This window comes from Ursus maritimus, unplaced genomic scaffold (genome assembly GCF_017311325.1).
Source record: "Ursus maritimus isolate PB19 unplaced genomic scaffold, ASM1731132v1 scaffold_16, whole genome shotgun sequence".
Classification (NCBI taxonomy): domain Eukaryota; kingdom Metazoa; phylum Chordata; class Mammalia; order Carnivora; family Ursidae; genus Ursus; species Ursus maritimus.
In genome coordinates, this window is record NW_024424008.1 from 31343638 (window position 1) to 31367716 (window position 24079).

A 24079-nucleotide genomic window follows, 5' to 3' on the forward strand; every position below is an offset into this window, starting at 1 on the left:
GACTGAAAAAGAAAGGGAATTGACAAGATGTTTGTCGAGGACAAGGGGAGAAGGGAGGGGACGGGAAAGAGGGAGGGACAGACAATGGTTTAGCAGTGTCTATGTGTGCCGGGCCCTCTGTATGGCTCATTGATGAGGTAAGGATCATTGATCCCCGCTTTACAGATAAGGAAATGGGGGGTCAAAGTTAACTTGGCAAGGAGATGGAAAGAAGCAACGTATTCCATTATTTCTGTCTCCAAGCCCATGCACTTCATGGTGTCCTAAACTCTGTCCTACCGCATCCAGGGTAGAATAAAGGCCTCTTAGAGTAGTCACTCATTCACAGGACACTTTTTGAGTGTCTCCTGTTTACCAGGTACTAGAACAGACACTCCAAAGACAGAGAGAAGTAAGACAGAGAACTGACAACAGCCACCACCATTCACGGAACACTTGCTGTCTGAGAGTCAGCGTCCTGAGCACTTTTCACCTGTCATCCCATAACTCTTCACACCAAGTCTGTGTTAGGGATTGCTATCCCCACCTTACAGATGTGGAAAAGGGGTCAATGATCCCTGTGTTTATTCCCTGCACTGATTCCCTTTTTGCAGCTGTCTTCTCTGATAGTGAGATAATTAGGGCTAAAGTCATAACCGCTAAGCTGAAACATTAACTATTTAGTTTATGCATTCACTATCAACTTCCTGCATCTATTTCCCCGAATTAGCCTTCCACTTCTGCTACAAACATAAAAGGCTATCAAGGAATGTATATGACTTTGAATAAGTGAGCTAAAAATCCCATATTTTTGCATTTTATGGTAGGGAGAGAAGACCACTCCAAAGTTTACACATAACAGACTTCAAATTAGGCAAGAGTGAACACTTAGAATTCACCAAAGAAGAACAAGTTGTACTTGTGAATGTTTCTACAGTTCTTTGCTGCTCTTTCTTCAGCAAATCCTTTGGTTCTGGTGACAACGGTCCTCTTATAGTCAGAGATGGAAGGTGAACGCTTACAAACTCAAAAACCCTTACGGCCCAAACCTGGTCAAGCTAAGTATCTTAATTCAACGTACAGGCAGAGTACCAGCAGTATACAATTCAAGTGCCTTCTGTCATGGGGATAGCAAACTAGAAACAAATCATTAATGCCCTCCTGGTTACGCACTCAGAAGTGTACCTGCTAGGTCAGCCTCTAAATGGGTCCTTTCAAGAAAAGTCAATTTTGTTTTATTGGGAAGGAGAGATACGAAATAGAGCCAGAAGGTTAATATGAGTTTAAGAGGAACATAGGGTTATCTTGGCAATTAAAGGCTCTCCAGGAGGTTAATTACCCACACCCAGCACTTTAAACTCACACGATGTATTAGCAGTTACAAAAATCCGTGTACAGCAGAGAACTCTATTCTGCACTCTGAATGGTATTATTTTGCTCTGTTTTGGGAGGACTCAGTTAAAGCAGTACCCTTTCCATGATCCATCCAGAAAAAAAGAAATGAATGTCATTGAAACCATCACAGCCAAGTTATGTAGGAAAAACACAGCGTGCTGAAGAACTGCTACGATTTAGAAAGTGAGAGCAAGAGTGTGCATGCGAGAGAGATAAAGGGAGATGGAGAGACTGAGCGAGACAGAGAGGGAGACTGAGATTAGCTGGTGTTTGAAAACCTCAGCCACAGAGGTGACTAAAAGAAAGAGCACAGATGATAGGGATCCTGGGAGACGGGCAGAGCGTTGGTGGGTGCTTGGGGCCAGTCGGATTGGTTCGGCTGACCCAGGATGTTTAAAATCTCCACTCTGAGAATTCAGAAATGCCAGCGTGCTGCCCGTGGGCCAGAATCATGATGGGGTTTGTATCAGACCCTTCCCTTTGACCCACTGCCTTCACCCTGGTTGAAATAAATTTCTAGGTCCAACACGGAAACACTGCTATCTCAGGGGCCACATCAGCAAATGGAGACTTAGCTAACTTCCTTGCCTCTGTAAACCCTCTGCTTGACCAGAACCAAAGGACATCCAGTCAGCCAATCCCCAAACACCAAGCCAACTCTGGGCTCTATCCTTACTTCTTTGTTCTTTCTCACACCAGGCGAGGTTGGCTGTGTGGCCTCAGCCAGTCAGATATATTTAATTGTTCTCTTCTTTCTTCTTTACTCTTCACCCTGTGAAAGCCTTCTGCCTTCCACCCCACTTTGCAGCCACCGAGTGGACGCAGCCTGCTTTGTGAAGCGGCTAAGTTTGTTTCTAGAACCTTAACTGTCTTCTTGGGTTATTTTTTTTTTTTAACAACCTTCATCCGAACCCATCATCACGTCTCACGTGGATCCCTCTAGAAGCCCCCCAGAGTCTCCCTGCTACCTGTGCCCTGCCCCAGCCCATTTCTGCTCAGCTGAGAAGCTTATACTGGCAAGCATATCATGTCACTCAGGCTTACTAGCTTTCCACTGCACTCACGAAAAAATGTGTCATCCTTACTACAGCCCTGTTTGCCTCCTGCAACTTCATTTCCTACCATCTTTACCCACGCCTACCTTTAAACCCTTAATCACACTGGCCTAGGTGATCACACTGACCTTGAACAGAATCTTGGCTTCACGTCACCAAACGTCACCCACTCAAAGAGGCCCTCCTGACCAGTCTATTGGATGTTGCCTACCACCCCCACTTTCAGCCACTATCATGGAAACTTCTTTGAGTGGCCTCGGAGAGCCTGTATCTGAACTTAAGGCTTTTATTCGTTTATTACATGCCCCCTGCCCCTTCCTGTTTACTCTGTATCCCCAGCACTCAGGGCAGACCCTGGGACCCAGGCCACATCCAGCGGCTGACGTCTGAGGCTCCTTTCTACACGTCAGCTGCCTTCGAGCTACTCTCTGTCCTGGAGCGTGGAGATGAAGTCAAACATTCGGGAGGTTTGGGCATTATGACACTATAGGATAATTAAAACAGCAACAGGTACGGCTACACTTTACTGAGCACCTACTTAGTGCCACATTCCGGACCGGGTGTTAGACACATATTTCTCCCAACAATTCTAAGAGGCGGCTAGAGGCTTTATGACACTACTTCCCAGGCAGATTAATCCCAGGTGCTGAGAAATGATGTGCCAGATCCATCGGTGTGACCCTACAGGATGGAACTATTTGGTCAGTATTTGTGTTAAGTCTGTAAAGGATGCAAAACTGTTAAGGATTCTTCTGGGAAGTAAATTCAAATGCCTGGAAAACACTCTTCCCTAGAGTCACACTCTGCACCAACCTCCACCCCCCCAAGACACCACCCTTTCTTTCCAGGGACAAGGCAGTAAGGGATCTTGGGCAGATCCCCCAGCTAATGAGATGCCCTCCTTTTCCCCACGGGCAGGTAATGGGTTCAACTATCTGAGATCACATCCCCAGGAGTCCTGGCCTCTGTTGCAAAGAAAAGGAGCACATAAATATAATATAAGGTGTTACTATTCTGGCAAATGTACTCTAATTCCGGACCAGATACGAACTGCAGCCCAGTAGTATGATTTTGAAAAAAAAGAATTATAACAATTATTTTTTTGGCAGCCTGGAGTCTTTCATCTTTATGAGATGATAGCAATGCTTTAAAAGGATTATCACAGTGCTGCATGATAATAATAATAATCCTTTATTATGTATAATGCTTTAAGAGTTTTAAAAGTACTTTGATATAAAATATAAGGGTTGATCCTAATAGCAATCCTTTGAGGTATATGGAGGAGTAATTATTTGCCACATTTCGCAGTAGGGGAAACTGAGGTCCAGGGCAATTAAACAGCTTTTAGCCATTGAAGCTAATCGTGGCAGGGCTGCTCCAGGATTTTAGGCACCACTTCCTAGTCCAGGGATTAGTAAATAAATCCTTGCTGGTGAACTGATTTAAAGGAAAATACCAGAAGAGATTCGAAGAGTGTGTGTGTGTGTGTGTGTGTGTGTGTGTGTGTGTGTGTGTGTGTGTAGGACCTGCGGATTCCAGTGAGTGATTCTTAGGGACTAACAGACCGTTTTAGAAGCGCGGATGTGTGATAAAACCTTAACAAAGCCCTAACTTCCAAGCATTGTCATCTGTTCCGTATCAGACTATCACGCTGAAATCCCAGTGCCATACATACCACCCAGACTTCAAGCTCCCAATAAAGATACTCGATATGTATAGAAAGAACGTTCCACGAAGCTCTTTCATATCTATTTTCTCATCTTTTGCCTTATGGTGTGTTTTTTTTTCCCTCCAGAAATAACACTCTTACAGTTTATACTGCTGCTGTTTCTGTCTTAATGAATTATAGGAGTACATTTTATGGTTTCAGAAATAGTCGTCTCGGGCAGTGAATCAACTAGCAGGCTTCTCTTCCTCCACCCTCTCCCCAGAAAAGAAATGAGAAGCAAAGCAACACGCGTCTTCACAAATGATGTACTTTGCTCTGATCACAGCACTTTGGCTCTTGCTCTCTTCACATCCCAGGCCCTGGAGGCTCCCAGGGCTCTGCTCCTGAACCTTCTTTTCTGATGATTGACAAAGGGGCCTGAAGTCAAGGCAGAGATGTTGCCGCATCTGCCTGTTTTCAGAGGAAGGCAAAGGCTGCTCTGCCACCCCTGCTCGGCCCACAGGAGCGTGTTGGGACGAATGCACCAGAAATCTCCACCTTCAGAACCGATCAGCCCAAGAGAGACATCTTCACTTCGGAATCCACAGTTCAAATATATTAAAGTTCTAATCTACATTGAAGGTTAAAGAAGTTTAGTGAAAGTCAGTTTTAATGAATGCTAGTTCCCTCTATGCACTTACCTCTAGAAAATGTTCTGCCTGCTGTTCTCGATCCAATTTCCTTGAGGTTGTTGTAATCAGACCTGTGTAGAAATGAGAATATTTGACTTTTAAATATCTGGGGCAAGTGGCTTACTGAGCACGGGAAGCAAATCCAGTTAAAGGAAAAGCAAAAATTGATAGGGAACAGTAACATTCCAATCCCCAGTGACCGTCAGGATGCTCTCTGAATTATCCTTAAAACAAAATAAAATTTACAAAGAAAACCTGAAAAATTTGTTCTAGCTCTGCATACCTCAGTTAGGTACCGTAATCACTCTGGGGATGTAGAAACTCACCGAGGAACCACTGTTTTCCTAATAATGAGGAATTTCGATGATTCATTTGCATATGACTGAAATTCTACAGTAAGAGCCTCATTAAAGATTTCAGAGTTCTTGAACACTAATAGGTTGTTGACGCTGATCAGAATCAGGCTATGAAATAGCACTTTCTTATTTAACGTTTTAATGCTGGTGTCATTTTCTGTTACCCTTGACAAAGAAGGTTACTTCTGTAACAGCTACTCGTACACATAATTATTTCAAATTTAATAACTTATATAACCGAAGGCCTCCCACTGTAATTTTATCATTTTGTTTTCTGTGTTGAAACCTTTACACAAAATCAGCTCCACATGGGAAATATCTCTGTATCTTTCCTTCGAATGGTGTTTCCCGTGCACGAATCGCTCCTTTGAGCATAAAGACAAAGAAAAGGCAATGAGAAGACACAACCTTCAAGGCTGCCCAGCTTTATTGCACCAATTTGTCTTTTGTAGGTTTTATTATTATTATTGTCAAATGGCAATTAGGAAGTCAAATTTATATCCCATTTCTTGATGCACACTGTCCCTGAAGACAAGAGACTATGGATTGGGCTGTTTTTGCAACTTGTGCTGATGGACAGAAAAGAGCAGAGAAAATCACATATAAAGCTCGCTCCCCCCACTAGTGAGGTATGGGAAGTATGGAAAAGGCATTTTACCAAGATCTGCTGAGGAACTCATGACCTCCAGCTTACAGTTCACACGTACGTGGTGGGTGGGAGCACATGGATTTTAGAGAAAGCCAAGAAAAGACCCCAGGAGGTGAAATGGCCTTCAAAATAAAATCCCACTGGGGGTAGCATGGCTCTTAACAAATTGGCCCCACTCCCCTTCACTCTCATCTGTCCACACTCCCCATGGGAGGGAAAGCTGTGTTCCCACTGCGCAAATGATCTGTCTTTCCATGAATTCTTTCTGGAAGCTGCCCCACCTCACTGCTTCACCTACAGATGATTCAAATTAAGCTCAGATGTTAGAGAGGTGACCTGTCTTCCAGGATTAGGTGCCCATCTGGTGTGTCCCAACACAACCAGTGTATGCCTCCATCATTGTTCTTTGCTCTGTGCTATAATCCATTGTTCACATGTGTGTATGGCCCCACTAGACGAGTTGACAGAGTTCCTTCATGGGAAGGGTCTGCCTTTTCATCCTGAAGCCCTGCTGCCCTCCTAGCCACTGGCCTACAACAAAGAAAAGGAACTTCATTAATGCTCAGTTGACAAAAGTTGCCGTAGAAGAGAGAATTTATATTCTAATCTTCAGTTTTGCCACAGACTTAGAATGTGTTTGTTCGGGAAGGTACCGTTCTGCGTGCCGGGAGAGTATCTGTGGGTGGACTGGGGTGCATGCTTCTCATATGCATTTGAAGCCACTTACTGAGAGCCTCTGTCTGAATGGCGCGGCGCGAGGCACTCCTGGGATACGGATCAGCTACCGTCTGAGGTTCCGGAGAGAAGACCGGTATCAAGAGTTTCAAGTGGGACAATCAGTAACTTCTCTTCCCTAGCGGCCCATCAGAACCCCTCCGGGGAACCTCAACAACTCAGATCCTGTGCCCGCTCCATCGCTCATTTACTGTGTCCAAGTGTCTGGGGTTCTCTAATTCTCAAAGGAGGCTCTGTGCCATTTCACTCTCCTTTGGTGAATCTCGGTATGACTTTTTACTGACGTTAATTTTTCTGCCCAGCCACATCCAGGAATGAAACGCATCGAGCTGCTTTAGCATCTGGCTCAGTGTGCACAGGGGGGTCAGGGATGAATGAGGGGGAGACAGAGGTGGTGTGAGTGCCCTGGTGGCTGAGGTGATAAAGGAGGAATAAAGGGGGGGGCCCAGCTCTCTGGTTCGTACTGACTAAAGGTCAGTGTGGCGACACCAAGGGGCACCTCACACACAAATCTGATGCCTTCATTTCCAGGCCGTTCTATCCAACAAGGTCACATGTCACAATGGCACTTTCCAAGTAAGAAGTAACTGTCTTCTCAGAAAGGAAAGGGAGGCTTTCGCGAACCTCACCACCTCTTCAAGGGGCTTCCTCTGTGAAAGGTCACAATGGGAATGAGAAACACTAGTTAGAGGGAGGCTATACATGGATGAAAGGGCTGTCAGCCTTCACTGTGCTGGTTGCCTGCTGCTCTTCCAGGCACAAAAGACCAGGAGCCCTTTGCCCTCTGTCCCCCCTAGGACACTTGTGTCACATCAGGCCCTCCTCACTGGGTCAGGCAGCCGTGGCCCCCTGGGACGTGCCATCCACAGGGAAGAGGTCAGGCTTTCTCTCCTGATTTGTCTTAGGGTGATTTCTTTCTTTCTTTCTTTCTTTCTTTCTTTCTTTCTTTCTTTCTTTCTTTCTTTCTTTTTCTTTCTTTTTTTTTTGTAAGGAAAGCCACTTATTTGCACAATGCTTATGTGGGACTGGGAGAGCAGTGTGGCTTCCCTGTCATCGGCATCCTGTCACCAGGATGTGTTTTTCACATATTTATCAGCCAACCGAGAAAGAAACAGCCTTCCTGTAAAGTCTGAAACATACACAACAGTGAACCTGGAGCTGTGAGAAAGCCAAGCAGTCTCTGGTCCTGGACAAAAGGCAGGAAAACCTCTGTAGGTTTCAGTTCTCTGTGTTTCCATTATCTTTATTTTCACAGATAGAAGGTAAAAGGCAGGTAAAAAAAAAATCTAAGTCAAAAGTGAGAATCGGTAGGAAATCAGATGAGGTGGGGTGGAGGACAGGAAATGATGTTCGTGGAGACAAGGTTTCTTCCAGGGTGATGAACATGCTCTAAAATTACAGATTGTGGTGATGGTCACACAATCCCATATGTATTCTGAGAACCACTGAATTGTATACTTCAAATGGGTGACTGTCATTGCATGTAAATTACATGTCAGTAAAGCTGTTTAAAAATCAGGAGGAGATCATAAACTCTGCCTTTTAGATTTTAACAAGCCCCTCATGTTTGGAGAAGACAGACATTTAAAAATAAATGAAAGAAAGGACGGATAAGTTAGTTTAGGAATCAGGCATGAAGACGGGTTGGGATGAATTGTCCACGGGGAGTTTTTTGGGTAATGAACATAATGTTTTTTTGGGTTAAAGCCACAACTGGCAGTTATTTGTACTAGGAAATAATCCTTGTTATCAAGATGGGACCAGCTACACCAAGAAGGGGCAAGAGCTCTCCTCCTAAAGAGACATACTTGGATGAGCTCTGGCACTTAGCAGCACCGTTTTTCAGTCAGAGAGGAACGCAGCGAGCCATCCTCCCAGTCCAGAGGAATTCACCAAAATAGCCAATGCTGCGTGAGTCTTCATTTTCAACAACTCTGTTGTAGCTGAATGTAGCCGGGCCTTAGAAGAGGGGAGAGGATAGAACAGAGCACCCTCTCTCTCTCCAGCTCTTCTGATGCATCACCGGGGAAGGCAACCCCACTGTGTAATCTCTGCAGGAGAGAGGCGTGTATGTCACACACGTAACTGAAGACCCATTGGGCACAGTAAATTGGGGACTGACATGATGAAATTGAATTTCAAAGATAAATCATAGGCGAGCTTTTGAATGTGGTTTGGAGATATAAACAAACACATCATTTGATATAATTACATATGCAAACCTCCAATTTAGGAGGGGAATTACGCCAGTCCTAAGTGAATGATACTCACTAAAGCGAAGGGGGGAGAGCATATGGCTGGAACCATGCAATTACTTTAAAAATGACTAGTTTTGATTTTTTGTTGTGGAGACGGAGGACTCTCACAGTCTCTCTGACAAAGAGCCTGAGCACGAAAATGCACTGCCTGTTCAAAAGAGAACTTAGAGGGTTCTAAGTAGTTATGGTCAGAGAAGCCATACTTGTGAGATGACATCTTTCCCTGGCTTTTTCTCCCTGTGGGTGTCCTGGGTCGCAGCTGTGTAATCTAACTGCCGTGACGTTCACATTTTCTTTAAGTGCTACTTGAAGCAATGCAGGTCTTAGCTGCTTCAGCATAATTTTCCAAGACTGCTGGAAGCTGAGTTCAATATCAAAAAAATACAACTAGAATTATCAGCCCTGTGAGCTACAATTAGTACTTTGTCTTTCTCATCTTCATTTCCTCTGCTCTCCACTTTTCCATGCCTGCCCCCAGCTGTCTGGTAAACCCCTCCCCGTCCTTCCAGACAGTTCACACGGTGCCTCTTGATGAAGCCTTCTCTGACTTTCCCTCTAGCGTGTTTCAGGTAACCCATCTGTGGTCAGGATCCCCCTCTAGACCACAGTTTCAGGAAGGCAGAGATTTTGACCTCAGGAACCGAGAGCAGCACCTGTCACAGTTGTTAAACATGTAAATACTACTATCACGGCACCCAATATGTGGCTCTGTTTGTTAGCGAATTGTTCCTAATATGATCCAATAAAGGGGTAAAACACAGATCTTATTCACCTCATGTTCTTGGTACTTAACACAGAAGCTAGCACCTTGTAAGCAAAATTCACTTGAATGAACCTTCCAGACGCTCAGTGCTGTTTTATACAGAGTGGCCACAGTGGTCCTAAACCATGGGAATCAGAGTGACCTGAACGCTCTATTTCATTCCTTGAGTAATTTCAAGGTCTTCCCAATTTTTGGAATTCCCTTTCATGCTGAACGTTGGAGGTGTTTAGAACAATTGCTGACAGGCTTTTATTTTTTTTATTTTTTAGCTGCTGATGACAGCTTTTTAATCTTTAATGTTATGCACAGAGGCTTTGTGGCTGTTTCCACAGTCTTCCACATCCTGGTTTCTATCTAATTTGTGCAGAAAGGTGGGAAAATGATCATATTATAGTATCCCACATTCGCTGAGTACTATGTGGCCGCCACTGTACTAAACAGTTCACATACATGCTCGCATTGAATCTCACAGTTACAAGAGACGAGAACTATTCTGACTCCATTTATAGGAGGAAATTGACTTAAATAAGTTGCCCAAGGTCACCAGCGATTAAGCCATCATTCCTACCAGGGACGCTAATTCTGAAGCCTCTTCACTGCCTCCCTAGCAGATGAGTATGTGCAGTGGTGGCAAAGCCCCTGCCTGGGAGCCTGGAGACCTGGGTCCTGGCCTCAGCCCTGTCAGTTATTGGGTATGAGTTTCCAGGCAATGACATGGTTTCCGTAGGCCTGTTTCCTTACCTGGGAATGTCCTAAGTCTCTTTTCAGTGTAAGGAGTCTACAATAATATAAAAACATTAAAAGGAGATCATTCTCTGATCTCTCACTGACCTCACTTTCTTCTTGGTGGACCTAAGCCCCGGCTGAGCAGGATGTGGGTGCATCACCCAGGCAGGAACAAGAGGGGCTGCGTTCTGTTTTTTATTTATCCAAAAAATCTTCATACATTTTGAGTATCAACCCCTTATTGGAGATATCATTTGCAAATACCTTCTCTCACTCAGTAGATTGCTTTTTTGTTTTGTTGATGGTTTTCATTCACTGCACAAAATCAACACTTAAGCACACACGTGTCTCTCAAAAGGAGGAAAACAAAAATATCTGTTAACTACGAGTGTGTGTTTTTAAGTGAAAAAAAAAAAACTTTAGTTATTCTCATGTTTATTTTCTCTTCCATAAGATCCCAACTTCTAGAACTTCCATTTCAGCTCATCAGTTCAATTCAGCCCATCAGAAGCCTTCAAGTGTCGCCTGCCTATTTACATGTGGACATAAGGCTGTGCACTGAATTTGGAGAATGAAGTGGACACACAATAAGTGCAAATTTCAGCGCAAATGCAAATTCAAATGCAAAGATTTTGATAGGAAAAATTAAAGTTGGAGTGAAGGCATCTATTAAGTTTGTTTTAAAGAAAGAACCAGATAATATGTGTTCTATAACAAACAATATTTCTTTTTTTTTAAAGATTTATTTATGTATTTGAGAGAGAGAGAGTGGGAGAGAGTGTGGTGGGGAGGGGCAGTGGGAGTGGGAGAGAATGAAGCTCAAGCAGACTCCCCGCTGAGCGCAGAGACCGACACGGGGCTCGATCTCATGACCCTGAGATCATGATGAGCAGACTCCCCGCTGAGCGCAGAGACCGACACGGGGCTCCATCTCATGACCCTGAGATCATGATGAGCAGACTCCCCGCTGAGCACAGAGACCGACACAGGGCTCCATCTCATGACCCTGAGATCATGACTTGAGTCAAATTCAAGAGTCGGACACTTAACTGACTGAGTCACTTGAGTGCCCCTGAACAATATTTCTTTAAAAAGACAAGAACCACCAGAAATAAAAAATACACAAGAGCTAAAGCATCGGTTATGATGGGGTTAAAAAAAGGGTCTGGAAACTGGCTCCAGCAGACAAGTTTCTCAAGTAAGAGCTGTTTCCTGAGATGTAAAGATTTGGAGTTGCTTGACTGAATACACAGTGCTTCTATTAAATTTTCTTAAGAAAATCTGACAGGGAAATCACTGATGGAGCTTTATCCTGTAACCTCAACTTTTCTTTATAGACAGTGACTTCGAAGATGCCAGTAGAAGCTTTAGAACTGTGTAAGTGAGGATGCATCCTGAAGCAAGGATGAAGACCCTGTGGGTCACACGTGGTTCAGAGCTGGTGGTTTTCTGTTACAGATAAGTGTCATTTGCTTTCTTTGCAAGCCAATGGATGGCATTTCTCAAGTCTGCCTGAGCAGTAGGGAAAGTGCAGGCAGGATTCTTCTGCCAGAAACACTTTCCCCCTTGGATATAGGACGCTGTAGCTGCTCCAGGTAGCACAGGGGAAAGAGCCAGCTTGTGCAGGAGGAGTGCTGAGGCTGGCACACACCCTTGTACCGTCACTTCAGGCCCCATTGACAGATGGAGTTGCCCACAGCTCGGAGGGAGAGTTCTGAGGTTCGAGCAAGCCCTGCTCCCTTGCTGTACTACTCACTACGGACAAGATCGATTAGGGGATCGGGGTCAAGGTAACTTGTCATCAGGGTGAAGGATAAGATAGTGGCCAATGAGGGAGGAATAATGAAGATGTTGTTTGGTGGAGAATATTCCAAAGACCTCTTCTCTGAATAATTCTCTCCTGTACCACGTGTTCCTGCCACACACACCCACATAAGCATGCACACACACACACACACACACAGAGGACCAAAGATGCTGTGTATGAGTCTACTTTTGCCAGAATACCTGGGTACTTACCAGTCCCATCTGTTCTTCCCTGAGTTTCTCTCCCCATCACCAATCCCCATGGCTCTCCCTCCTAATCTCACACAGCCCTCTGGTTCTGCCTTCTGGTGTGGCCTAGATGAAGAAGGATTTATGTACTTGAAGAAGTCTCTAGGGGATCTAGCTAACCCTTGAATGCCATATTAGATTTCTTCAGGGAACATAAGCTACAGATGGTGAACCAATATCAAGGATGTTGTATGAAATGATGCCATGTTAGGTGCCATTAACATACCACTGACGTGTGTGCTCAGATGTGCAATATGGCGCACATGTCCCCCTTATGTTTTCTGCCAAGATTTTTCTTTGCATAATTCTGAATATCAGATGACCAAAATAAGGAAGAAGTAGTGGCTGGAAATCTAAGTGACACTATATGGATGGGTCTCCCAGATGATCTAGTCCGGGAAGCATGATGGGGAACTGGTTAGCAGTGCACTGACTGGCACTCAGCCTCCGGCATCAGACTGTCTGGCCTTGCCTCTCAGTCCCGCCCACAGGCAACTGCATGGTATTCAGCAAGTTACTTAGCTTCTCTGACCAGCAGCTTATCGGTAAAATGAGGCTTCTTAAATTAAATAATTGATTTAAAATGCTTAGTTTGGTTCCTGGCACATATTAAATGCTCAAATAATGTAACTCTTATTATGAGCTCCAAAAATCATGCCTGTTGTATCATATGTGTTCCAGGCTCTAGTCATGCTTCCTTCCCATCTTGAGACTTCCCCTCAAATATGTCTAAACATCTGGGCCACAAAAATTGTGAAATTCCTACTACTCACGATGTCACCTGGCAGATAAGGAAACTGATGCTTACAGCTTGAGTGGCTGGAGTAACTTGTCCAAAAACTTATCCACCAGAAGTCCTTCGTCCGCGCAGTGTTACATTTTATCGAGAAGGTATTACACATACTTGCTGATCAGAGTGCGGCATGGGTTAGCATCATCAGCGTCACCTAGGAGCCAGCGGCATGTGCAAAACTGCGGGCTCCTCCCCCACCTAGGGGATCGTATGTACACTACATTTTGAGAAGCCTGGTTCTAGACCACGGTTGCTTTTCACACTTGGCTGTGCTTTGGAATCACGTGGGGAGCATTAACATACACTGATGCCACGGTCCCACATCCAGAAGTTCTGAATTATTTGGGATGGGCAGAGGTCAGAGCACAGAGACTTTTAAAGAGCTCCAGGTGATTCCAAAATTCAGCCAAGAGTGAGAATCTATACAGACAGTTGTTGTTGCTGGGTGATGAGGCTAAGGTAATTGATTTCTTTTGGCTTATCCGAATGGTCTAGTTCTCCCCCAAGGAAAAATACTCCATTTTAAAATACAGAAGAATTTAAAGGGGTCCCTGGCACATAGTCTTCTGTGTGTCCTCAACTGAATTCTACAAAGTTCTTTTTAAAAAAATATTTAATTTATTTATCTGAGAGAGAGAGAGAGAGAGAGCCTGAGCGGGGGCAGGGGTGGGGGAGAAGGAGAAGCAGACTCCCTGCCGAGGAGTCTGATGTGAGGCTCGATCCCAGGACCCTGAGATCATGACCTGAGCAGAAGGCACACGCTTAACTGACTGAGCCACCCAGGGGCTCCTGAATTCTACAAAGTTCTATTCTGAATCCACCCAGCAAAGGACTAAACCCCATGGTTGCCAGGTTTATTCTGATTTTAGATGGGACACATGCCTTGTATCTATCCCTGATATAATGGTTTATCTCAGCCACAGTTTGACTTTTTTCTGGCAGCTTTCTTGTACTGTGTTATGCCTCTATTGGCTACATCTGGTCCTTGGGTAGCACAGGTAAACACCCCCTCCATGCTATCTCTTAACCACAAAAGCATATTTGGATACAAGGCACATTAGGAAGAGAGAAAAGGATACAACAATAAGCCTTTATGTTTGTCCCCATAGCATCCAGTGAGGGAGACAGACACACATGCAAATAGCGATGATACAAGATGTGATCTAATATACCCTGGACAAGTCCAAGTACCCCAAAGAAGGAAAGATGAAATCTTGCGACGGGAAAATTTAAGGGAATAAATTGAATGTTGAATTTGTACTGGGCCGTAAATGGTGAACAAGATTCCAACAGACAGAGAAGATGGAAAACGTTGAAGTAGCAAGTTTATAGCCAGGCATGAGACAGATTAATGAGAAAGGTAAGTCTGATTTTAAATCCTACATGGTACTGGCACAAAAACAGACACATAGACCAATGGAACAGAATAGAGAACCCAGAAATGGACCCTCGGCTCTTTGGGCAACTAATCTTTGATAAAGCAGGAAAAAACATCCGGTGGTTTTAAATCCTGGTTCTCTGATTTCTTAGCTGTGTGACCAAGGACAGGTTATACAACTTCTCTGATCTAAGTCTTATGGTCTCTGAAATGGGGATAGATCGAACTCCCTCCCAAGCTCTGGGGAGCAAACAGTACAGATGAAATACTTGGCACAGCGCCTTGCACTTAGCAAGGCTGTTGAAAGAACAGAAGTACCATCTATAAAAAGCAGTGCATTAACTTTTATTTTTATTAAAAGCCCTAACAGCACTGGGATGCTATTTATAATTACATCCAAGAGGGACACCTTATTGTTTTCAGATGCGTCACCTCCGACAATGTTTGAAAATGTAATAACCAAGTCTGTGAGAGTTAAGTTTCCTTCTCCTTATTCAAATGAACACTATGAAGTTCTTTAATTCCCACACACTCCAGAGGTGTGAAAACCACCACTGCACTCCCCTTTAGAAATGATTTCACTGCAAATAATTTGTTTCTACATCTGTTTTCACGTGACAGATAAAATCAGAAGGTTGGGAAAGTGCAAATTACTCAGACGATGTGTAAAGTCTTGGAAACACATTCGCGGTTCGTAGGCACGCCGTTGTCTAAGATCATCTTTGCTCTGTGATCTACACAAGGTCTTGGGCAGGAGCAATGTTTTGCAACTCAATTTAAGAAAAACCTGGGAAAAATATCGCTTGTTATGGAGAGCTTTGAACGTTATCAGAAGACTGACAACCCTCACCCCTTTTTAGATCACACGTTTTCCAGTTAATTTCCACATAATTCAATCCTTCCCTTTTGTCCTAAACTTATATATACACTGTAAAACCTCATTATTTTTCATCCCACCTATCTGAGAATTTGTAATAGTTCTGGGGCTGGTTGAAATTTACCTTTGTACTACCTAGGTAAATTAATAGGGTGGAAAGGTCCCAGGGGAATATTTAATGTACTTGAGACAAACCATCTGCAAAGCGCTTTTAATTTTAACAACCTCCATTTTGATGTTCTAATTGCAAATAGCCTATGTAACTATTCATTAGAGTCCGTCCAACCAGCTCTTTTGTTTGGTAACACTTTAATAGTTGCATTAACCTTATGTGTTGATTTGAAAGCAGTAAGCATGTGTTTCCTGAAATATTCTAGAATCTGCATTTTCAACTGCTGTAAAATCCTCTTCAACAAGAGTCTGAATTAATGGAGTTTCATGGTCTTTCTGTGCCTTGGGAAGAAGTACCACCTCTCTTAAGAATGATGAAATTCATGCTTAATCATTTATAAATGCAGCAACTTTGTGCAAGTCTAAAAATGTTGTGTGTCTCCTTTTCTTCCTCTGTAACATGGCAGTGATTTGATGGGGGAGCAATCCCCTTTTCCTCACTAGGAGTAACACACAGTATTTTTTCCCCTTTATAAATATAAGTGGAAATAAAGGAGAGGTTAGAATCTTTTAGAACTCCGTGGGAAAAACTGCTGTATCAAATCAGTGAGAGTTGTACACTCCTTATGGTCTTTTATAGAGAACTTTATAAATAATTGCATTATAGCTTTATCACTTTGTATTCTGTTTATATGTTTGTCTCCCTCCATGGACTATGACCTCTCCAGGGCAACCGTGTTTTCATTCATTGAATGTTCATTAAAAGAATATAGGAACCTAGGCTAATCTTTGTATCTCCTATGCCTAGCAAAGTGTCTGGCGTATGGGTGGGGATCAATCAATATTAGTCTATTGGATGAACTAACTATACTATTGAAAATGTGTATGGACGTGTGTGTGAATGCAACCACACATACACCACCCAAAGCAGGTGATGGCCCGTATCTATGGGAATGATCACTCAGCATTTCTATTACAGCTTGTAAAACCTCCCATGTCTTTTGGAAAAAGCTTCTAAATAAATTCAAAATGGAATTATGTGCTGTGATAATTATTATTTTGGGTTTTTAACACAAAATGTTACAAGTTCATACAGCCATGTTTTTTTTTTTTTTTGTATCATATGTCAGAGTCTGCAGTCTGTGCGGTTAATTGAGGTTAATGGGGGGAAATGGCAGATTGCCAATGCTAATGAGTTTTTCTTGACTCTTTCTAATATGTATTTTATTTCTCTTTTGCCTTTACTCTTTGTTTAACTAAATTATGTTATTTATCCAAGAATCTGTCACATGTAAGTAGGGTTGCTCACTGGCTGTCAGAGAGGGCTCAGCCCATGTTTCACTTCCCAAAGAACATTACAAGTATGTATGTGGGGGTGAGAAATAGGAAGTGGGGGTTGCAAAAAGCAGCCAGCCTCTGACTTCTCTAGGTCCACAAGGCTCTCCGCAGTGAATATCAAAATGCAGGACAAGTCAAAGGGCCTTGTAGGATCACACTCCCGGCTAGAATCTGATGAATTAATTCTTCCAACATGCAACCAATAATCTGGTGAGGAGTGTGCTAAGGGGTACCTCCGTCATGTCTTATCACAAGGGTGACTTAGGCGGCCATTTTGGCTTCTCGTTCTGAGAAAATCATTGAAAAAGCATGGCTGGGGAAAAATCAAAGGGCAGTAAATACTGGCTTGTGGGACAGGGGTTGGTATAGCGAGGTGGGGGAGGCGGGCGGCCTTGAAGACCATTGCGGAATCTGTCTCTAGATCTCATTTATTCCATGTTTATCCAGAAAATCAACATAAATACGTATCATTTATTGAGAGCTACATGACCAAGTGACCAGCTCTGGGGAACTCCTAAATTTGTGCCCTTAACCAGCACACTGTAATTATTTGCTTGGTTTTCCTTTACTGGTTCCCTTAGGAGAGGTGGCAGAAGCTTGTTGAAGTTTTCCTCCTACTTCAGGGATGAGAGAGAGATGGCTGACCCTGGCAAACTGAAAAATAAGGGCTGCAGCTGCTGGTGGGTGTGCTGGGCACTTACGCTCAGGTCTCTCTGTCTTTCCCTCCTTTTCTTGGCATCCCAACGTTGACCCCCAAGCCCTCCCATGAAGTCAGCAGAGCTGCAAATGTTTCCTCCACATTTTTAGCAGTTTTGTGTTTGGTCTTGGGGCTAACGGTTTGTAATGGGTGGGTACACAAGAGGGACCCATTTAAAAACCCACTAGCCAAATAAACATGCCACCCAGATTAAAAGAAAATGTCATCTTCTTTGTTGGCACTCTGAGAAATTCAGTATCTTCTAAACAAATGGCTCTGCCTACAGAGTCTGAGAGTAGATTTTTAAGCCATTCACAACACTGTGTCAGTCCTTTCTCAGTGAAAATGAGCTCAATTCTACTGTGGTTGTAATTAGTGGATAATTAGTACTTGTACATTTCGATGCTACATGTCATGGAACCGGTGCCTGTTAGCATCCATTCCACAAGATTATTTAGTTTTGCTGCAATTTTAATTCTTTTGAGTCACACTGGTGTCCTAGCACTAGAGAATCTGGGGCTCAAACTAGAGAGACTACGTTCTGAAATTATATTAAAAGGTTTCATTTTTCCCATGGAAAAGAAAATTGTAGGAAGGCTTTGCGTTAACGAACCAAAGCAGAGGACAGGAGAGCACGCAGGACGCATTGCACAGTCTCAGCAGCCATTCTGGGCTCTGGGTTTTTACTCTGACATGAGGTACAGACAGTCTGTTCCCATTGCTGGCTTGGCGCCAATGTACCTGCCTTCAGAGAAGGCTGGGGGTAAACAGGGAGCGGGCAGGGAATACATGATTACAGCCAAGCGGTTAAAGACTCAGGTAGAATTACACGAAAAGGTAAGGGACACAGAGGGGTGTGCCTTGAACACCCCCTGGGGGTACAAGGAGAGGCTTCCCAGGATGGGGTCTCTTGGTTTGGAATGAGAAGTACGTCGGGTGGACAAGAAGAAGGAGGGCTTTTCACCATATTCTGGTGTGACGGGGCCAGCACACAGTCAAAAAGGACTACAGTTCAGTCCCAAAGTTACTTCAAGAGGCCTTAGGGGAAACTTTGGAATTTTGTGTGATTTATGATGCCTTTCCCCCAGGGACACGCAGCCCCACAAGGTGCTCTCTTATTAGCATGGAAGTGTTTTTCATTTTTCCACGTCATGAAAGAGCACTACAGATGCCAGTGGCCACAGTCCACTCTCCATTCCTATAAGTCTCACAATACAGAGACCAAAGCCACGTGACAAGCAAGCACCTGAGCCCACACAGAAACAGGCAGGGGAAGCTAGACGAACGCTAGTCAGGTACCTCTGAAACAGAGCCTTTCCTCACCTCTCCCTTTGCTTCCTCTTGGAAAAGACACTTCTGTATGGTGAGCAACCTTCCCAGTTTGCCAGAGATTGGCCCATTGTAGCGCTGGAAATCCTAGCTCCGTGTTCCATAGGATCCTCAGTGTTGGGCAAACCAGGATGATCGATCACCCTAGTTTTAGATCACAACTGAACGCCAGGTGTCTGGGACTATCTTACCAAACAGATCTTCAAGGCTGGATTCATGACAGAGCGTTTGCTATCTTGCCCTGGCATGCACGTTGGCTGGTAGATGGGGAAACTGAGGCACAGAGAGGGACAGCACCTTGTCAGATTTCACAGTGCTTAGCTCTGACTAGGTACTAGCCCCGTTCAAAAACACTCAGAACTGCTTTATGACTTCTTTTTGTCTTCCTCACGTAAGCACACATTTCTAAACACTCCCCTCAGCTTCTCCCTGACTTAGCTAACAACTGATACCATTTTCTGATTATTCTCTATGCAACCAGGGGTACACTGAGCACTTTACAGGCAACACTTCATTTTATCTTCCACAAAACTCCAAATTTCTTTTATCAAATTGCTAAAGACTATTATCACCCCAGTCCTTCAGATGGAAGAGACTGAGTCTTAGAAAGACCAGGAAAATTTGCTAGAGTTACACAGCTAGTGAGAAAGATTTGAAACTTGATCCAACTGTCTGCTTCCAGAATCCTTATTCTTTTCACGAGGATACAAGACTCCTCTTCCTATTCGATTTGATCTTCATTTAAAATTACTCATCATTTAACTAAAATATTTGAAAAAGCACAAGAATGGCTTTCTCATTCTCCACATTTTATTCCATCTCCCACTGAGTATTTCATTCACCAGAAAGGCATCTTCAGGTAAGAGTCTCTACTTGCTTCTCAGTTCCCAGTGGGCCTGGGGCCACGTCAAACCTTCCCACTGCAATACTGCTTCAGAAAAATGCAAATTTGATGTGTGGACAGTGTTTTTGGTTTAAGCCATTGAGCTGTTGTAGGATCAATCCAGTTAAATGCCAATGACTCCCCCATCAACTGAAGGTGATCCTAAAGGAATCCAAGCGCCATGCTTCTCTTAAAAAATCTGCCAAGACCTCCACCATTTGGATTTCCTAGTTCTTCTCTGAGCTCTTCTTCTCTCCATAGGTTATGTCCTCCTCCAGCTCTCCTCTTGCTAATCTTTCTTTTGAAAATCTTTGTACTTTACAAATTCAATTCAATTCACCAAAGTATTTTTTTTTAATGATTTTTTATTATATTATGTTAGTCACCATACAGTACATCCCCGGTTTTCGATGTAAGGCTCGATGATTCATTAGTTGTGTATAACACCCAGTGCACCATGCAATATGTGCCCTCCTTACTACCCATCACCGGTCTATCCCATTCCCCCACCCCCCTCCCCTCTGTAGCCCTCAGTTTGTTTCTCATAGTCCATAGTCTCTCATGTTTCATTCCCCCTTCTGATTACCCCCCCCTTTCTTTATCCCTTTCTTCCCCTACTGATCATTCTAGTTCTTATGTTCCATAGATGAGAGAAATCATATGATAGTTGTCTTTCTCTGCTTGACTTATTTCACTTAGCATTATCTCCTCCAGTGCTGTCCATGTTGTAGCAAATGTTGAGAACTCGTTCTTTCTGATAGCTGAGTAATATTCCATTGTATATATGGACCACAACTTCTTAATCCAGTCATCTGTTGAAGGGCATCTCGGCTCCTTCCACGATTTAGCTATTGTGGACATTGCTGCTATGAACATTGGGGTGCATATGGCCCTTCTCTTCACTACGTCTGTATCTTTGGGGTAAATACCCAGTAGTGCAATGGCTGGATCATAGGGTAGCTCAATTTTTAACTTTTTAAGGGACCTCCACACTGTTTTCCAGAGTAGCTGTACCAACTTGCATTCCCACCAACAATGTAGGAGGGATCCCCTTTCTCCACATCCTCTCCAACAATTGTTGTTTCTTGCCTTGTCTATTTTTGCCATTCTAACTGGCGTAAGGTGGTATCTCAGTGTGGTTTTGATTTGAATTTCCTTGATGGCTAATGATTTTGAACATTTTTTCATGTGTCTGTTAGCCATTTGTATGTCTTCATTGGAAAAGTGTCTGTTCATATCTTCTGCCCATTTTTTGATTTGTTTATTTGTTTCTCGTGTATTGAGTTTGAGAAGTTCTTTGTAGATCTTGGATACCAGTCCTTTATCTGTAGTGTCATTTGCAAATATCTTCTCCCATTCCGTGGGCTGCCTCTTAGTTTTTCTGACTGTTTCCTTGGCTGTGCAGAAACTTTTAATCTTGATGAAGTCCCATAAATTCATTTTATCTTTTGTTTCTCTTGCCTTTGGGGATGTGTCATGAAAAAGGTTGCTTTGGCCGATGTCGTAGAGGTTGTTGCCTATGTTCTCCTCTAGAATTTTGATGGATTCCTGTCTCACATCGAGGTCTTTCATCCATTTGGAGTTTATTTTTGTGTATGGTGTGAGATAGTGGTCAAGTTTCATTCTTTTGCATGTAGCTGTCCAATTTTCCCAGCACCATTTATTGAAGAGACTGTCTTTTTCCCACCGGATGTTTTTTCCTGCTTTATCAAATATTAGTTGCCCAAAGAGCTGAGGGTCCATTTCTGGGCTCTCTATTCTGTTCCATTGGTCTATGTGTCTGTTTTTGTGCCAGTACCATGCTGTCTTTGTGACAATTCACCAAAGTATTGATATTTATCACCAGATTCTAGCATTCTGCAATTTTTTCTTTTCCTGGAGCATGTAAAGCTTACTTCTGCTTTAGGCCTTTGTCCTTGGCCTTCCCTTGGCAACATCCTTTTCCATGCACCCCACTCCCATATCTGTATGGTTGATCCTTTCTTTATCACATAGACCTCAGTTCAAATAGCCCCTCTTGAGAGAGAATACTTCCCCTCTCTGGTCACCCTGCTGAAAGTCTGTCCCTTTTGGTTTTATGTTCTTCTAACCCTATTTGTCTGAAATTATCCTGTTTGCTTATGTGCTCATTTACAGATTGTCTACCTCCTTCTGTAGAATGTAAGCCTTACAAATAGAGGAGCTTCATATGCACCTGCCATATCTATGGTACCTAAAGAGCACCTGGCACATAGTAGGCCCTCAACAAATGACTGTTTAATGGAAGAAGGAACGACTTTATGCAAAATACTTATAAACACTGTCGAAGTCCTCCTGTCCTTGTATTTAAATATTTGCATGCTTTTTGTTTTTTTTTTATAATTTTCACACTAAACGTTTTCAGTATTGCTTTTGACTCTATGACTACAAGTTTTTGGAAGCCCTCCATCTGGGAACGAGTCTAGAAGAACAGTCAAGGAAGATCCAGGTTTTTTTCCAAGCCTCCGCACTTCCCAGCTGAATGATCTTGAGCGGGTGACTCCAACTTCCTTGCACGTAAACTAGGAAGGCTCCTGTGGTCTCAGGGGACCACTGTGAATATGAAATGAGATGCACACCAAGGCCCCTGCCATGCAACAAGTATCCTTTCATGTCATTGTTAAGTATATTTCACTTTTATAATTTCACCTAATTACCTGTAACTACTACATAATTCATTTGTTAATTTGAAAACTAGAGCTTGGAATATATGGGAGTTCAGGAAAACCTTAGACTTCTCTAGGCTTTGTTTAAAACCCAGGAGCTTTAAATACAGGGAGGGTCAGTTAGAGGTTTGGTTGCATGGCAATGCATGGAGGTCAGTGCCCTGCTGGCAGGAAATTCCAGGGAGATGGATGTCACTTCTACCATCAGACCAAAGAGGTTAGGTGAAGGTTAAGAGATCTAATCTTATTTGAGTCAATGGACTGAATTCAAATCTCAGAGCTGATTTCAATCTCTTGCAAATGAGATCATGAGAACAGCTCTCTGCTCCTCAGGGCAAGCATCTCTTGCTCCCATATCCCTTTTGCTCAGTTGTATTCTTCCACCTGGATAAATGAGGCTCTTTTGTGGCAAGTCAAGAGGCAGAAGTTTCCAGCTATCTCTTTTCTTTTACCCTGTCCCTGTTTTGAGGCAAGGCATTTGTGGCATTTGGTAAGAAAGATGGCAGCTGAAGGTAGTGGAGAAAGCTCCAGACTCCGGAGAACAAGGCTCTATGTCAGTTTGTCCCCTTAGATACCCTGTGGCCTTATGCAGGTCACAAAACCACTCTGGGACTCCGTGTCCACACCTGCATCGGGGTAACAGTAGCTATCCAACTACGTGGCTCATCCATTTATCACCGTTCACGGCTACCCTAGCACCACGCTGTAGTAGCCTACTGAGTGAAATCCCAGTTCGACCTGGTGCCCAGAGCCTTTTGTGATCAGATCCCAGACTTTTTCTAGCCTTCACTCTCCTGTGCCTTGACATAATGCTTTCACAGACACCAGTGGAGAGAATGAATGAAAATGAGAGGACAACTTTGAAAGAGATATTTCAAAAAATAAAAAGTAGTACTTTACCAAAAATAGGACCATGATGAGAGTCGCTCATATTTTAGGCCTCAGTATAGAGATGTAAATAAAAAAGCATGTGTAATGATAAACTCTCCAACCGTTCCACAATTAGACAGTCATGATTTGACTGACACCTACTTCTCAACCTTGCCCATTTCAAAACCCAGTTTAAATTTCATCCCATTCATTGATTCGACAAAATGTACTGACTGTGTTAAATGCTTTCAGGCTATGCACGAGGGATCGCTACCCTCAGGAATTTTTCATATGTGACCCTTTGGGTGCAATGCCTGCTGTTTCATGTGTCTGAGTGTGAAATGCCATCATGGCAATCATGTTGACCTCAACCAGACCTACATTAAAATGACCAGAATCAGACAGACTGGATTCCAGCCCAAGCTTTGTTGTTTGCTTTCCATGGGACATTGGACAGATTCTCTTTCCTCGTCTGTTAGGTGGGGAAGAATACCACCTTAATATGATTATTAGAATTATAAATTATGATCATACATATAAATCATACATGTAGCATGAGGGTTGGAGCATTGTAGGGGATGAGCCTGTGTGAATCCCTGCACCATCCTGATGGCCTTGGTGGGACCAAAACAAAACCATTCCTAGTTGTAGTAGAATTTTTATCTTGGTGAAATGCATTGTATTACAGCAAAGGTAACAGTTATTGTAAGCCAGTACATATATTTGTTACTCACTGCTCTACAGGCACTCCCTATTTCTTTCTTCTGGCCGCTGTGGCCTCAATCTCTACCCTCATCGCCCCAGCTCC

At 43.4% G+C, this 24079-nt stretch overlaps 1 protein-coding gene across 2 annotated transcripts in view; it reads right to left on the reverse strand.

Annotated features, from left to right (window-relative positions):
• FAT3 (FAT atypical cadherin 3) overlaps nucleotides 1-24079 on the reverse strand; it is a 497297-nt gene that overhangs the window by 172082 nt on the left and 301136 nt on the right. For both annotated transcript variants that reach the window (XM_008688345.2, XM_040631005.1), the window contains exon 3: nucleotides 4779-4840. In XM_008688345.2, the coding sequence (XP_008686567.2) occupies nucleotides 4779-4840 (62 nt within the window). The remainder of the gene's footprint in view (nucleotides 1-4778; nucleotides 4841-24079) is intronic.